The sequence below is a fragment of the Ammospiza caudacuta genome, chromosome 1 (assembly GCF_027887145.1).
Source record: "Ammospiza caudacuta isolate bAmmCau1 chromosome 1, bAmmCau1.pri, whole genome shotgun sequence".
NCBI classification, from domain to species: domain Eukaryota; kingdom Metazoa; phylum Chordata; class Aves; order Passeriformes; family Passerellidae; genus Ammospiza; species Ammospiza caudacuta.
Window position 1 is genome coordinate 155314296 of NC_080593.1, and position 14050 is coordinate 155328345.

The following is a 14050-nucleotide window of genomic DNA, read 5'->3' on the forward strand; positions in this document are numbered from 1 at the left end:
CTGGGCTGATCCCGGTTCCGGGCTGATCCCGGTTCTGGGCTGATCCCGGTTCCGGGCTGATGCCGCTGATCCCGATCCCAGTTCCGGGCCGATCCCGACCCCTGTGATCCCGGTTCCGTTGCCGTCCCCAGGACCCGGTGCTGAAGCTGAGCCTGGCCCGCAGCGTCTCCATGATCAGCCAAGCCCTGGCCTGCGGCACTTCCGGGAACGACTCCGGGAACGATTCCGGGAATTACCCCGGGAATTACCCCGGGAACGGCCCCGGCGGCTGCGGCAGCATCGCCCGCAAGGCCGAGCTGGTGGCGCTCATGGTGGTGAGACTGGGACGGACTGGGACGGACTGGGATGGACTGGGATGGGATAACGGGATACTGGGAATGGACTGGGATGGACTGGGATGGACTGGGATGGGATAACGGGATACTGGGATGGACTGGGATTAACTGGGATGGGATAACGGGATACTGGGAATGGACTGGGATGGACTGGGATTAACTGGGATGGGATAACGGGATACTGGGAATGGACTGGGAGGGACTGGGATTAACTGGGATGGGATAACGGGATACTGGGAATGGACTGGGAGGGACTGGGATTAACTGGGATGGGATAACGGGATACTGGGAATGGACTGGGAGGGACTGGGATTAACTGGGATGGGATAACGGGATACTGGGAGTGGACTGGGATGGACTGGGATTAACTGGGATGGGGCCGTGAGAGACCGGCTCCCTTTGGATCCCCTTGGGATCCTCCAGAAGGAACATTCCAGAACATTCCAGAGGAGACATTTCAGAACATTTGGGAGGGGCCATTCCAGAGGCGCCATTCCAGAACATTCCAGGGGGACCATTCCAGAGGGGCCATTCCAGAACATTCCAGGGGGACCATTCCAGAACATTCCAGGGGGACCATTCCAGAACATTCCAGAGGGGCCATTCCAGAACATTCCAGGGGGACCATTCCAGAACATTCCAGGGGGACCATTCCAGAACATTCCAGGGGGGCCATTCCAGAACATTCCAGGGGGACCATTCCAGAACATTCCAGAGGGGCTGTTCCAGAACATTCCAGAGGGGCCATTCCAGAACATTCCAGGGGGGCCATTCCAGAACATTCCAGAGGGGCCGTTCCAGAACATTCCAGAGGGGCCATTCCAGAACATTCCAGGGGGACCATTCCAGAACATTCCAGAGGGGCCGTTCCAGAACATTCCAGGGGGCCCATTCCGGAACATTCCAGAACATTCCGTCCCCATTCCCGTTGTTTTTTTCCCCTTTTCCCAGGAATTCCTGCGGGCGGAGCCGCCGGAGGCGCCGCGGCCGCGGCTGCGGCAGGAAGCGCTGAGCGCCTGCGCGCACCTGGTGTATCCTTGGGAATATCCCGGAATCCCCAACATTCCGGGAATTCTGGCATTGGGATTTGGGCTCGGATCATTTGGGAATCCCGGAATTCCGGGAATTCCGGCAATTCTGGGACTGGCATTTGGGATTTGGGCTCCTCGTGGATTCCCACCATTCCTGGGATTCCCAAAATTCCAGGGTTGGGATTCGGGGCTGGGATTTGGGGGTGGATCCTTGCTTGGGGTTCCACTCTCGGATTCCCAAAATTCCGGGAATTCCGGGATGGGGATTTGGGAATGGGCCGGGATTTGGTATTTGGGGTTGGATTGTTGGGAATTCCCGAAATTCCTGGAATTCCGAGAACTCCAGAGGCTCCCGGGAATTCCGGGATGGGGATTTGGGATTTGGGGTTGGGATCCTTGGGAATTCCCGAAATTCCTGGAATTCCAAGAACTCCAGAGGCTCCCGGGAATTCCGGGATGGGGATTTGGGATTTGGGGTTGGGATCCTTGGGAATTCCCGAAATTCCTGGAATTCCAGGATGGGGATTTGGGATTTGGGGTTGGGATCCTTGGGAATTCCTGAAATTCCTGGAATTCCGAGAACTCCAGAGCCTCCGGGGAATTCCGGGATGGGGATTTGGGATTTGGGGTTGGGATCCTTGGGAATTCCCGAAATTCCTGGAATTCCGAGAACTCCAGAGCCTCCCGGGAATTCCGGGATGGGGATTTGGGATTTGGGGTTGGGATTGTTGGGAATTCCTGAAATTCCTGGAATTCCGAGAACTCCAGAGCCTCTGGGGAATTCCGGGATGGGGATTTGGGATTTGGGGTTGGGATCGTTGGGAATTCCCGAAATTCCTGGAATTCCAGGATGGGGATTTGGGATTTGGGGTTGGGATCCTTGGGAATTCCTGAAATTCCTGGAATTCCGAGAACTCCAGAGCCTCTGGGGAATTCCGGGATGGGGATTTGGGATTTGGGGTTGGGATCGTTGGGAATTCCCGAAATTCCTGGAATTCCAGGATGGGGATTTGGGATTTGGGGTTGGGATCCTTGGGAATTCCTGAAATTCCTGGAATTCCGAGAACTCCAGAGCCTCCGGGGAATTCCGGGATGGGGATTTGGGATTTGGGGTTGGGATCCTTGGGAATTCCGGGAATTCCAGGAATTCCGGGAATTCTGGGAATTCTGGGATTTGGGATACGGGATTGGGATCCTTGGGAATTCCTGGAATTCCTGGAATTCCGGGATGGGGATTTGGGATCCTTGGGAATTCCCAAAATTCCTGGAATTCCGGGAATTCTGGGATTCGGGATACGGGATTGGGTTCCCGGGACTTTGGGGAGTTCTGGGAATTCCGGTGTCCCTGGAGCCTCCCCCCGGAATTCCAGGAATTTTGGGAATTCCCAAATAATTCCCAATCATTCCCAGTAAATTCCCAATAATTCATAATAATTCACAATTAATTCACAAATAATTCCCATTAATTCCCGATAATCCCCAATAACTCCAATAATTCCCGTTATTCCCCAATTCGTTCCCTATAATCCCCAGTAATTCCAATTAATTACCAATAATCCCCAATAATTCCCCAAAATCCCCAATAATTCCCATTAATTCCCGATAATTCTTGGTAATTTCCCATAATTCTCCAAAATACCCAATAATTCCAGTTAATTCCCAATTAATCCCCAATAATTCCCATTAATGACCAATCAATTCTCATGAATTCCCATTAATTCCCCAGTAGTTCTCAATAATTCCCAATAATTCTCAATTAATTTCCAATAATTCCCATTAATCCCCAAGAATTCCCAACAAATCCCAATTAATCCCCATGAATTCCCAATAATTCCCAATAATCCCGAATAATTCCCAATTAATCCCCAATAATTCTCAAGAATTCCCAATATTTCCTAATAATTCCCATTAAGTCCCAATCAGTTCCCACGAATTCCCAATAATCCCCATTAATTCCCATTAACCTCCAATAATTCCCATTAATTCCCAATAATTCCCGGTAATTTCCCATAATTCCCCATAATCCCAAATAATTCCCATTAATCTCCAATAATTCTTATTAATTCCCAGTAATCCCTAATAATTCCCAATAAATTCCCAATAATCCCTATTAATTCCCAATAAATTCCAATTAATCCCCAGTAAATTCCAATCAATCCCCAATAATTCTCAATTAATCCCCAATATTTCACAATAATTCCCATTAACCCCCAATAATGCCCAATTAATTCCCAAGAATTCTTAATTAATCCCTATTAATTCCCAATAATTCCCATTAACCCCCAATAATTCCCAGTGAATTCCAAATATTTCCCAATTAATCCCCATTAATTCCCAAAAAATTCCAATTAATCCCCAATAATTCTCAATTAATTCCCAATAATTCTCAATTAATCCCTATTCATTCCCAATAATTCCCATTAACCCCCAATAATCCCCAATTAATTCCAAATAATCCCCAATAAATCCCCAGTAAATCCCCAATAAATCCCATTAATCCCTGGTAATTGTCAGTAATTACTAACAATTGCTATTAATCCCAATAAATCCCCAGTAAATCCTATTAATCCCTGGTAATTCTCAATAATTACTAACAATCACTATTAATCCCAATAAATCCCCAATAAATCCCATTAATCCCCGCTAATTCTCAATAATTACTAACAATTGCTATTAATCCTAATAAATCCCCAATAAATCCCATAAATCCCTGGTAATTCTCAATAATTACTAACAATCGCTATTAATCCCAATAAATCCCCAATAAATCCCCAATAAATCCCCAATAAATCCCATTAATTCCCGGTAATTCTCAATAATTACTAACAATCGCTATTAACCCAAATAAATCCCCAATAAATCCCCAATAAATCCCCAATAAATCCCCAATAAATCCCCAATAAATCCCATTAATCCGCAGTATTTCTCAGTAATTACTAATAATCGCTATTAATCCCAATAAATCCCCAATAAATCCCCAATAAATCCCCAGCAAATCCCATCAATCCCAGGTAATTGTCAGTAATTACTAACAATTGCTATTAATCCCAATAAATCCCCAATAAATCCCATCAATCCCTGGTAATTGTCAGTAATTACTAACAATCGCTATTAATCCAAATAAATCCCCAATAAATCCCCTATAAATTCCGTTAGTCCCCGGTAATTCTCAGTAATTACTAACAATTGCTATTAATCCAAATAAATCCCCAATAAATCCCATTAATACTTGGTAATTCTCAATAATTACTAACAATTGCTATTAATCCCAATAAATCCCCAATAAATCCCCAATAAATCCCATTAATCTCCGGTAATTGTCAGTAATTACTAACAATTGCTATTAATCCCAATAAATCCCCAATAAATCCCATTAATCCCTGGTAATTCTCAATAATTACTAACAATTGCTATTAATCCAAATAAATCCCCAATAAATCCCATTAATCCCTGGTAATTCTCAATAATTACTAACAATCGCTATTAATCCCAATAAATCCCCAATAAATCCCATCAATCCCCGGTAATTCTCAGTAGTTACTGGCAATGGCCATTAATCCCAATAAATCCCCAGCCAATCCCATTAACCCCTGGTAATTCTCAATAATTACTGACAATCGCTATTAATCCCCAATAAATCCCCAATAAATCCCCAATAAATCCCCAATAAATCCCATCAATCCCCGGTAATTGCCAGTAATTACTAACAATCGCTATTAATCCCAATAAATCCCCAGTAAATCCCATTAATCCCCGGTAATTCTCAATAATTACTAACAATCGCTATTAATCCCCAATAAATCCCCAATAAATCCCCAATAAATCCCCAATAAATCCCATTAATCCCCGGTAACTGTCAGTAATTACTGGCAATGGCCATTAATCCCAATAAATCCCCAGTAAATCCCATTAATCCCTGGTAATTCTCAATAATTACTAACAATCGCTATTAATCCCCAATAAATCCCCAGTAAATCCCCAATAAATCCCCAATAAATCCCCAATAAATCCCCAATAAATCCCATTAATCCCCAGTAACTGTCAGTAATTACTGGCAATGGCCATTAATCCCAATAAATCCCCAGTAAATCCCATTAATCCCCGGTAATTCTCAATAATTACTAACAATCGCTATTAATCCCCAATAAATCCCCAATAAATCCCCAATAAATCCCCAATAAATCCCATTAATCCCCGGTAACTGTCAGTAATTACTGGCAATGGCCATTAATCCCAATAAATCCCCAGTAAATCCCATTAATCCCTGGTAATTCTCAATAATTACTAACAATCGCTATTAATCCCCAATAAATCCCCAGTAAATCCCCAATAAATCCCCAATAAATCCCCAATAAATCCCCAATAAATCCCATTAATCCCCAGTAACTGTCAGTAATTACTGGCAATGGCCATTAATCCCAATAAATCCCCAGTAAATCCCATTAATCCCCGGTAATTCTCAATAATTACTAACAATCGCTATTAATCCCCAATAAATCCCCAGTAAATCCCCAATAAATCCCATTAATTCCCAGTAACTGTCAGTAATTACTGGCAGTGGCCATTACTCCAAATAAATCCCCAGTAAATCCCATTAATCCCCGGTAATTCTCAATAATTACTAACAATCGCTATTAATCCCCAATAAATCCCCAATAAATCCCCAGTAAATCCCCAATAAATCCCATTAATCCCCAGTAACTGTCAGTAATTACTGGCAATGGCCATTAATCCCAATAAATCCCCAGTAAATCCCATTAATCCCTGGTAATTCTCAATAATTACTAACAATCGCTATTAATCCCCAATAAATCCCCAGTAAATCCCCAATAAATCCCCAATAAATCCCATCAATCCCCGGTAATTGTCAGTAATTACTAACAATCGCTATTAATCCCAATTAATCCCCAGTAAATCCCCAATCAATCCCCAATCAATCCCCAAAAAATCCCCAGTAAATCCCATTAATCCCCGGTAATTCTCAGTAATTACTAACAATTGCTATTAATCCCAATAAATCCCCAGTAAATCCCATTAATCCCCGGTAATTCTCAATAATTACTAACAATCGCCATTAATCCCCAATAAATCCCCAGCCAATCCCATTAACCCCTGGTAATTCTCAATAATTACTAACAATCGCTATTAATCCCCAATAAATCCCCAATAAATCCCCAATAAATCCCATTAATTCCCAGTAACTGTCAGTAATTACTGGCAATGGCCATTAATCCCAATAAATCCCCAGTAAATCCCATTAATCCCCGGTAATTCTCAATAATTACTAACAATCACTATTAATCCCCAATAAATCCCCAATAAATCCCCAGTAAATCCCCAATAAATCCCATTAATTCCCAGTAACTGTCAGTAATTACTGGCAATGGCCATTAATCCCAATAAATCCCCAGTAAATCCCATTAATCCCCGGTAATTCTCAATAATTACTAACAATCGCTATTAATCGCCAATAAATCCCCAATAAATCCCCAGTAAATCCCCAATAAATCCCATTAATTCCCAGTAACTGTCAGTAATTACTGGCAATGGCCATTAATCCCAATAAATCCCCAGTAAATCCCATTAATCCCCGGTAATTCTCAATAATTACTAACAAACGCTATTAATCCCCAATAAATCCCCAATAAATCCCCAGTAAATCCCCAATAAATCCCCAATAAATCCCATTAATCCCCGGTAACTGTCAGTAATTACTGGCAATGGCCATTAATCCCAATAAATCCCCAGTAAATCCCATTAATCCCCGGTAATTCTCAATAATTACTAACAATCGCTATTAATCCCCAATAAATCCCCAATAAATCCTCAGTAAATCCCCAATAAATCCCATTAATCCCCAGTAACTGTCAGTAATTACTGGCAATGGCCATTAATCCCAATAAATCCCCAGTAAATCCCATTAATCCCTGGTAATTCTCAATAATTACTAACAATCGCTATTAATCCCCAATAAATCCCCAGTAAATCCCCAATAAATCCCCAATAAATCCCATCAATCCCCGGTAATTGTCAGTAATTACTAACAATCGCTATTAATCCCAATTAATCCCCAGTAAATCCCCAATCAATCCCCAATCAATCCCCAAAAAATCCCCAGTAAATCCCATTAATCCCCGGTAATTCTCAGTAATTACTAACAATTGCTATTAATCCCAATAAATCCCCAGTAAATCCCATTAATCCCCGGTAATTCTCAATAATTACTAACAATCGGTATTAATCCCCAGTAAATCCCCAGCCAATCCCATTAACCCCCGGTAATTCTCAATAATTACTAACAATCGCTATTAATCCCCAATAAATCCCCAATAAATCCCCAATAAATCCCATTAATCCCCAGTAACTGTCAGTAATTACTGGCAATGGCCATTAATCCCAATAAATCCCCAGTAAATCCCATTAATCCCCGGTAATTCTCAATAATTACTAACAATCGCTATTAATCCCCAATAAATCCCCAATAAATCCCCAATAAATCCCCAATAAATCCCATTAATTCCCAGTAACTGTCAGTAATTACTGGCAATGGCCATTAATCCCAATAAATCCCCAGTAAATCCCATCAATCCCTGGTAATTCTCAATAATTACTAACAATCGCTATTAATCCCCAATAAATCCCCAATAAATCCCCAATAAATCCCATTAATCCCCGGTAACTGTCAGTAATTACTGGCAATGGCCATTAATCCCAATAAATCCCCAGTAAATCCCATTAATCCCCGGTAATTCTCAATAATTACTAACAATCGCTATTAATCGCCAATAAATCCCCAATAAATCCCCAGTAAATCCCCAATAAATCCCATTAATTCCCAGTAACTGTCAGTAATTACTGGCAATGGCCATTAATCCCAATAAATCCCCAGTAAATCCCATCAATCCCTGGTAATTCTCAATAATTACTAACAATCGCTATTAATCCCCAATAAATCCCCAATAAATCCCCAATAAATCCCATTAATCCCCGGTAACTGTCAGTAATTACTGGCAATGGCCATTAATCCCAATAAATCCCCAGTAAATCCCATTAATCCCCGGTAATTCTCAATAATTACTAACAATCGCTATTAATCGCCAATAAATCCCCAATAAATCCCCAGTAAATCCCCAATAAATCCCCAGTAAATCCCCAATAAATCCCATTAATCCCCGGTAACTGTCAGTAATTACTGGCAATGGCCATTAATCCCAATAAATCCCCAGTAAATCCCATTAATCCCCGGTAATTCTCAATAATTACTAACAATCACTATTAATCCCCAATAAATCCCCAATAAATCCCCAATAAATCCCCAATAAATCCCCAATAAATCCCATCAATCCCCGGTAATTGCCAGTAATTACTAACAATCGCTATTAATCCCAATAAATCCCCAGTAAATCCCATTAATCCCCGGTAATTCTCAATAATTACTAACAATCGCTATTAATCCCCAATAAATCCCCAATAAATCCCCAATAAATCCCCAGTAAATCCCCAATAAATCCCCAATAAATCCCATTAATCCCCGGTAACTATCAGTAATTACTGGCAATGGCCATTAATCCCAATAAATCCCCAGTAAATCCCATCAATCCCCGGTAACTGTCAGTAATCACTGGCAATGGCCATTACTCCCAATTAATTAGTTCCCAATTAGCCCCGCGTGTTCGTTGGCGGCTTTTCCTGAGCGGTTCGCAGCGCGCTGGAGCCGCCGCTGAGCGACGGCGAGCGCTCGGAGCTGCTGCCCGCGGCCCTGGCCTCCGTGCTGGCCCTGCCGGAGCCCCCGGCCCAGGTGGGGCTTTGGGGGAAAAAACGGGAATTGGGGCAAAAAAAGCTCCGGAATTCCCGTCCCGATATTCCGGGTTTTTCCTGGGGACGGGGCGGCTCCGGGTTTTCTGGGAGTTTGGCACCGGGTGGGAATTCCGGCCCCGGGTTCTCTTGGGGAAGTGGGAATTTCCTTCCTCATTCCCAGGTTTGTTTTTTTTTTTTCCCCGTTTTTTCCGTTCCTGTTTTTCCCACTCCCGTTTTTCCCCCATTATTCCCATTTTTCTGATTTTTCCCCGTTTCCCCCCCATTTTTCCAATGATTGTTATTTCCCGTTTTTCCCATTTATCCCGTTTTTCCCGTTCCAAATTTCCCAATCCCATTGCCCATTCCCCTTCACAAATTCCCATTCCCGTTCATCCCCCTTTTCCCGTCATTCCTACTTTTCCCATTTCCCATTTCTCATTCCCATTTATCCCATTTATCCCATCATTCCCATTTTCCCTCATTTTTCCCCATTTTTTCCATTATTCCCCTTCCAAATTTCCCACTGCCCATTCCCATTCCCAGATTCCCATTCCCATTCCTCCCACTTTTCCCGTCATTCCTACTTTTCCCATTTCCAATTTCCCATTTCCCCCCATTATTCCCATTTTCCCCTTCCCAAATTCCCATTCCCAATCCTCCCACCCTTCCCACTCTTCCCGTTGTTCCCATTTCCCCCATTTCCCCCATTTTCCAAATTCCCTTTTATTTCCCATTCCCATTATTCCTCCTCTAAATTTCCCAAATTCCCATTCCCCAGACTTTTCCCACTATTCTCATTTTTCCCATTTCCAATTTCCCCTTCCCATTTATCCCATTATTCCCATTGTTCCCGTTTTTCCAACTCCCTCTCATTTCCCATTCTCATTTTCCCCACTATTCCCATTCCAAATTTCCCATTCCCAAATTCCCAAATTCCCATTCCCCCCACTTTTCCCACCATTCCCTCAATTCCCATTTTCCCCATTTCGCCGTTATTCGCACTTTCCCCATTTATTCCCGTTACCCCCATTTTGCCAATTCCTTATTTTTCCCCATTCCCATTATTCCTATTTTCCCCATTTCCCCCATTATTCCCATTATTCCCATTATTCCCATTATTCCCTTTCCCATTCCCATTGTTCCCCTTGTTCCCATTATTCCCATTGTTCCCATTGTTCCCATTTCCCCCAATTTTTTTCAATTCCCTATTTTTTCCCATTCCCATTTTTCCTACTTTCCCCATTTTCCCCCATTATTCCCCATTTTCCCATTCCCATTTCCAGATTCCCATTATTCCCATTATTCCCATTATTCCCATTATTCCCATTATTCCCACTTTTTCCAGTTTTTCCAGTTTTTCCTGTTTTCCTATTCCCTATTTTTCCCATTCCAAATTTCCCATTTCCCCCACTGTTCCCATTTCCATCATTCCCATTTTTCCTATTTTTCCCATTTCCATTGTTCCCACTATTCCCATTCCCAAATTCCCATTCCCATCCTTCCCGTCATTCCCATTCCAAATTCCCCATTCCCACTTTCCCCATTATTCCCGTTACCCCACTTTCCCCGTTTTCCCCCATTTCCCCCATTATTCCAATTCCCCATTTTTTCCTATTCCCATTTCCACCCATTATTCCCATTCCCATTATTCCCATTCCTATTTTTCCCACTCCCGTTTTGCAATTCCCTATTTTTTCCCACTCCCATTTTTCCCACTTTCCCATTTCCAATTCCCCATTCCCATTATTCTCATTTTCCTAATTTGCATCTTTCCCATTTTTTCTGGTTTTTTCCATTTTTCCCCACTATCTCCATTTCCACCGTTCCCATTTCTCCTATTTTCCCCATTCCCATTATTCCCACTATTCCCGTCACTCCCGTTATTCCCATTCCCATCCTTCCCGTCATTCCCATCATTCCCATTCCAAATTCCCCATTCCCACTTTCCCCATTATTCATTCCCATTTCCCCATTTCTCCCATTATTCCACTTCCCTGTTTTTTCCCATTCCCATTTTCCCCCGTTATTCCCATTTCCGTCATTCCGGTTTTTCCCATTTTTCCCCTTTTCTTTTCCATTCCCATTCCCATTTTCCTCATTTTCCCCATTATTCCAATTCCCTATTCCTTCCCATTCCCATTCCCAAATTCCCATTCCCTTTCCTCCCACTTTTCCCATTATTCCCTTAATTCCCATTTTTCTCATTTCCCCACTATTCCCACTTTCCCCATTTATTCCCATTACCCCCATTTTTTCAATTCCCTATTTTTCCAATTCCCCCATTTATTCCCATTTCCAATTTCCCATTATTCCCATTATTTCCGTTTTCCCATTTTTCTCATTTCCATCATTCCCATTTTTCCCTTTTTCCCCATTATTCCCATTTCCATCATTACCATTTTTCCTATTTTTCCCATTCCCATTATTCCCATTATTCCCATTATTCCCATTATTCCCATTATTCCTATTCCCATTCCCAAATTCCCATTATTCCCATCATTCCCATTATTCCCATCATTCCCATTTTCCCCATTTCCAATTTCCCATTATTCCCATTATTCCCATTCCCATTATTCCCATCATTCCCATCATTCCCATTTTTCCCACTCCCTTTTTTCCAGTTCCCTGTTAATTCCCATTTTCCCCATTTTCCCCATTTTCCCTATTTTCCCCATTTCCAATTTCCCATTATTCCCATTATTCCCATTCCCAAATTCCCATTGCCATCATTCCCATCATTCCCATTTTTCCCACTCCCTTTTTTCCAGTTCCCTGTTAATTCCCATTCCCATTTTCCCCATTTTCCCCATTTCCAATTTCCCATTATTGCCATTATTCCTATTCCCATTATCCCCATTCCCATTATTCCCATCTTTCCCATCATTCCCATTTTTCCCACTCCCTTTTTTCCAGTTCCCTGTTAATCCCCATTTTCCCCATTTTCCCCATTTTCCCTATTTTCCCCATTTCCCATTATTCCCATTGTTCCTATTCCCATTTTTCCCATCATTCCCATTTTTCCCCACTCCCTTTTTTCCAGTTCCCTGTCAATTCCCATTTTCCCCATTTTCCCCATTTTCCCCATTTCCAATTTCCCATTATTCCCATTATTCCCATTATTCCCATTATTCCCATTATTCCCATCATTCCTATCATTCCCATCATTCCCACTCCCTTTTTTCCAGTTCCCTGTCAATTCCCATTCCCATTTCCCCATTTTCCCCATTTTCCCCATTTTCCCTATTTTCCCCATTTCCCATTATTCCCATTGTTCCTATTCCCATTTTTCCCATCATTCCCATTTTTCCCACTCCCTTTTTTCCAGTTCCCTGTCAATTCCCATTCCCATTTCCCCATTTCCCCATTTTCCCTATTTTCCCCATTTCCAATTTCCCACTATTCCCATTTCCCCCGTTTTCCCCATTCCCGATTTCCCCGCGATGGATTTGGGCCTTCCAGGGCTTTTCCCAAGCCCCAAAATTCCAGGATTTTCTCCCTTTTCCCAAATTTCCCTGGGATCTTTAACGCTGCCCTTCCCTCATCCACAAAGAATTCACCTCAGAAATCGGGAAAAAACCCCAAAATTCCCGATTTTTTCTGTGACAGCGCTGACTTTGGGTGGATTTGGGGATTCCGGGGCTCTTTCCAAGCTCAGAATTCCAGGTTTTTTTGGGGATTTTGTGCAGGATCTGCTCGGGGACGCTCTGGGGGCTCTCTCGGAGCTGCTCCGGGGGCTCCTCCGGCGCCGCCTCAGCCCCGGCGGCCTCCAGGAGATCTTTGCCGTGAGTGCCACCAGCCAACCCCGCAACGCTTCTTGGGGGATTTGGGGGAATTTGGGGGGGAATTTTGGGGATTGTTTTGGGAATTTCTGGAATCGTTTCGGAAATTATTTTGGGTATGATCTTGGGAATTATTTGGGGAGCTTGGGGGGTTGCTTTGGGAATTTCTGGGGGAATTTCGGGAATTATCTCAAGAATTTTGAGGAGTTCTGGGAATTATTCTGGAGGATTTTGGGTGTTGTTTCGGGGAATTCTGGGAATTATTTTGGGAATTATTTCGGGATTTTGGGAAATTATGTTGGGAATTCTTCAGGGAATTTTGGGGATTGTTTTGGGAATTTCTGGAATCATTTCAGAAATTATTTTGGGCATGACCTTGGGAATTATTTGGGGAATTATTTGGGGAGCTTGGGGGGTTGCTTTGGGAATTTCTGGGGGAATTTCGGGAATTGTCTCAAGAATTTTGAGGAGTTCTGGGAATTATTTTGGAGGATTTTGGGTGTTGTTTCGGGGAATTTTGGGAATTATTTTGGGAATCATTTTGGGAATTATTTGGGGAATTTGGGAAATTATTTTGGGAATTCTTCAGGGAATTTTGGGGATTATTTTGGGAATTTCTGGAATCATTTCGGAAATTATTTTGGGCATGACCTTGGGAATTATTTTGGGAATTATTTTGGGAATTATTTGGGGAGCTTGGGGGGTTGCTTTGGGAATTTCTGGGGGAATTTCGGGAATTGTCTCAAGAATTTTGAGGAGTTCTGGGAGTTATTCTGGAGGATTTTGGGTGTTGTTTCTTCAGGGAATTTTGGGAATTATTTTGGGAATTATTTTGGGAATTATTTTGGGAATTATTTCAGGATTTTGGGAAATTATGTTGGGAATTCTTCAGGGAATTTTGGGGATTGTTTTGGGAATTTCTGGAATCATTTCAGAAATTATTTTGGGCATGACCTTGGGAATTATTTGGGGAATTATTTGGGGAGCTTGGGGGGTTGCTTTGGGAATTTCTGGGGGAATTTCGGGAATTGTCTCAAGAATTTTGAGGAGTTCTGGGAGTTATTCTGGAGGATTTTGGGTGTTGTTTCGGGGAATTCTGGGAATTATT

The 14050-nt window shown here is 42.5% G+C and overlaps 1 protein-coding gene across 1 annotated transcript in view; it reads left to right on the forward strand.

Annotated features, from left to right (window-relative positions):
• Window positions 1-14050, forward strand: part of LOC131562298 (maestro heat-like repeat-containing protein family member 1) — a gene marked incomplete at its 5' end in the record, with an annotated part of 95633 nt that overhangs the window by 23903 nt on the left and 57680 nt on the right. Inside the window, 4 exon segments of the mRNA XM_058811953.1 lie at window positions 132-314; window positions 1287-1366; window positions 9071-9164; window positions 12850-12945. Coding sequence (XP_058667936.1) covers window positions 132-314; window positions 1287-1366; window positions 9071-9164; window positions 12850-12945 — 453 coding nt within the window.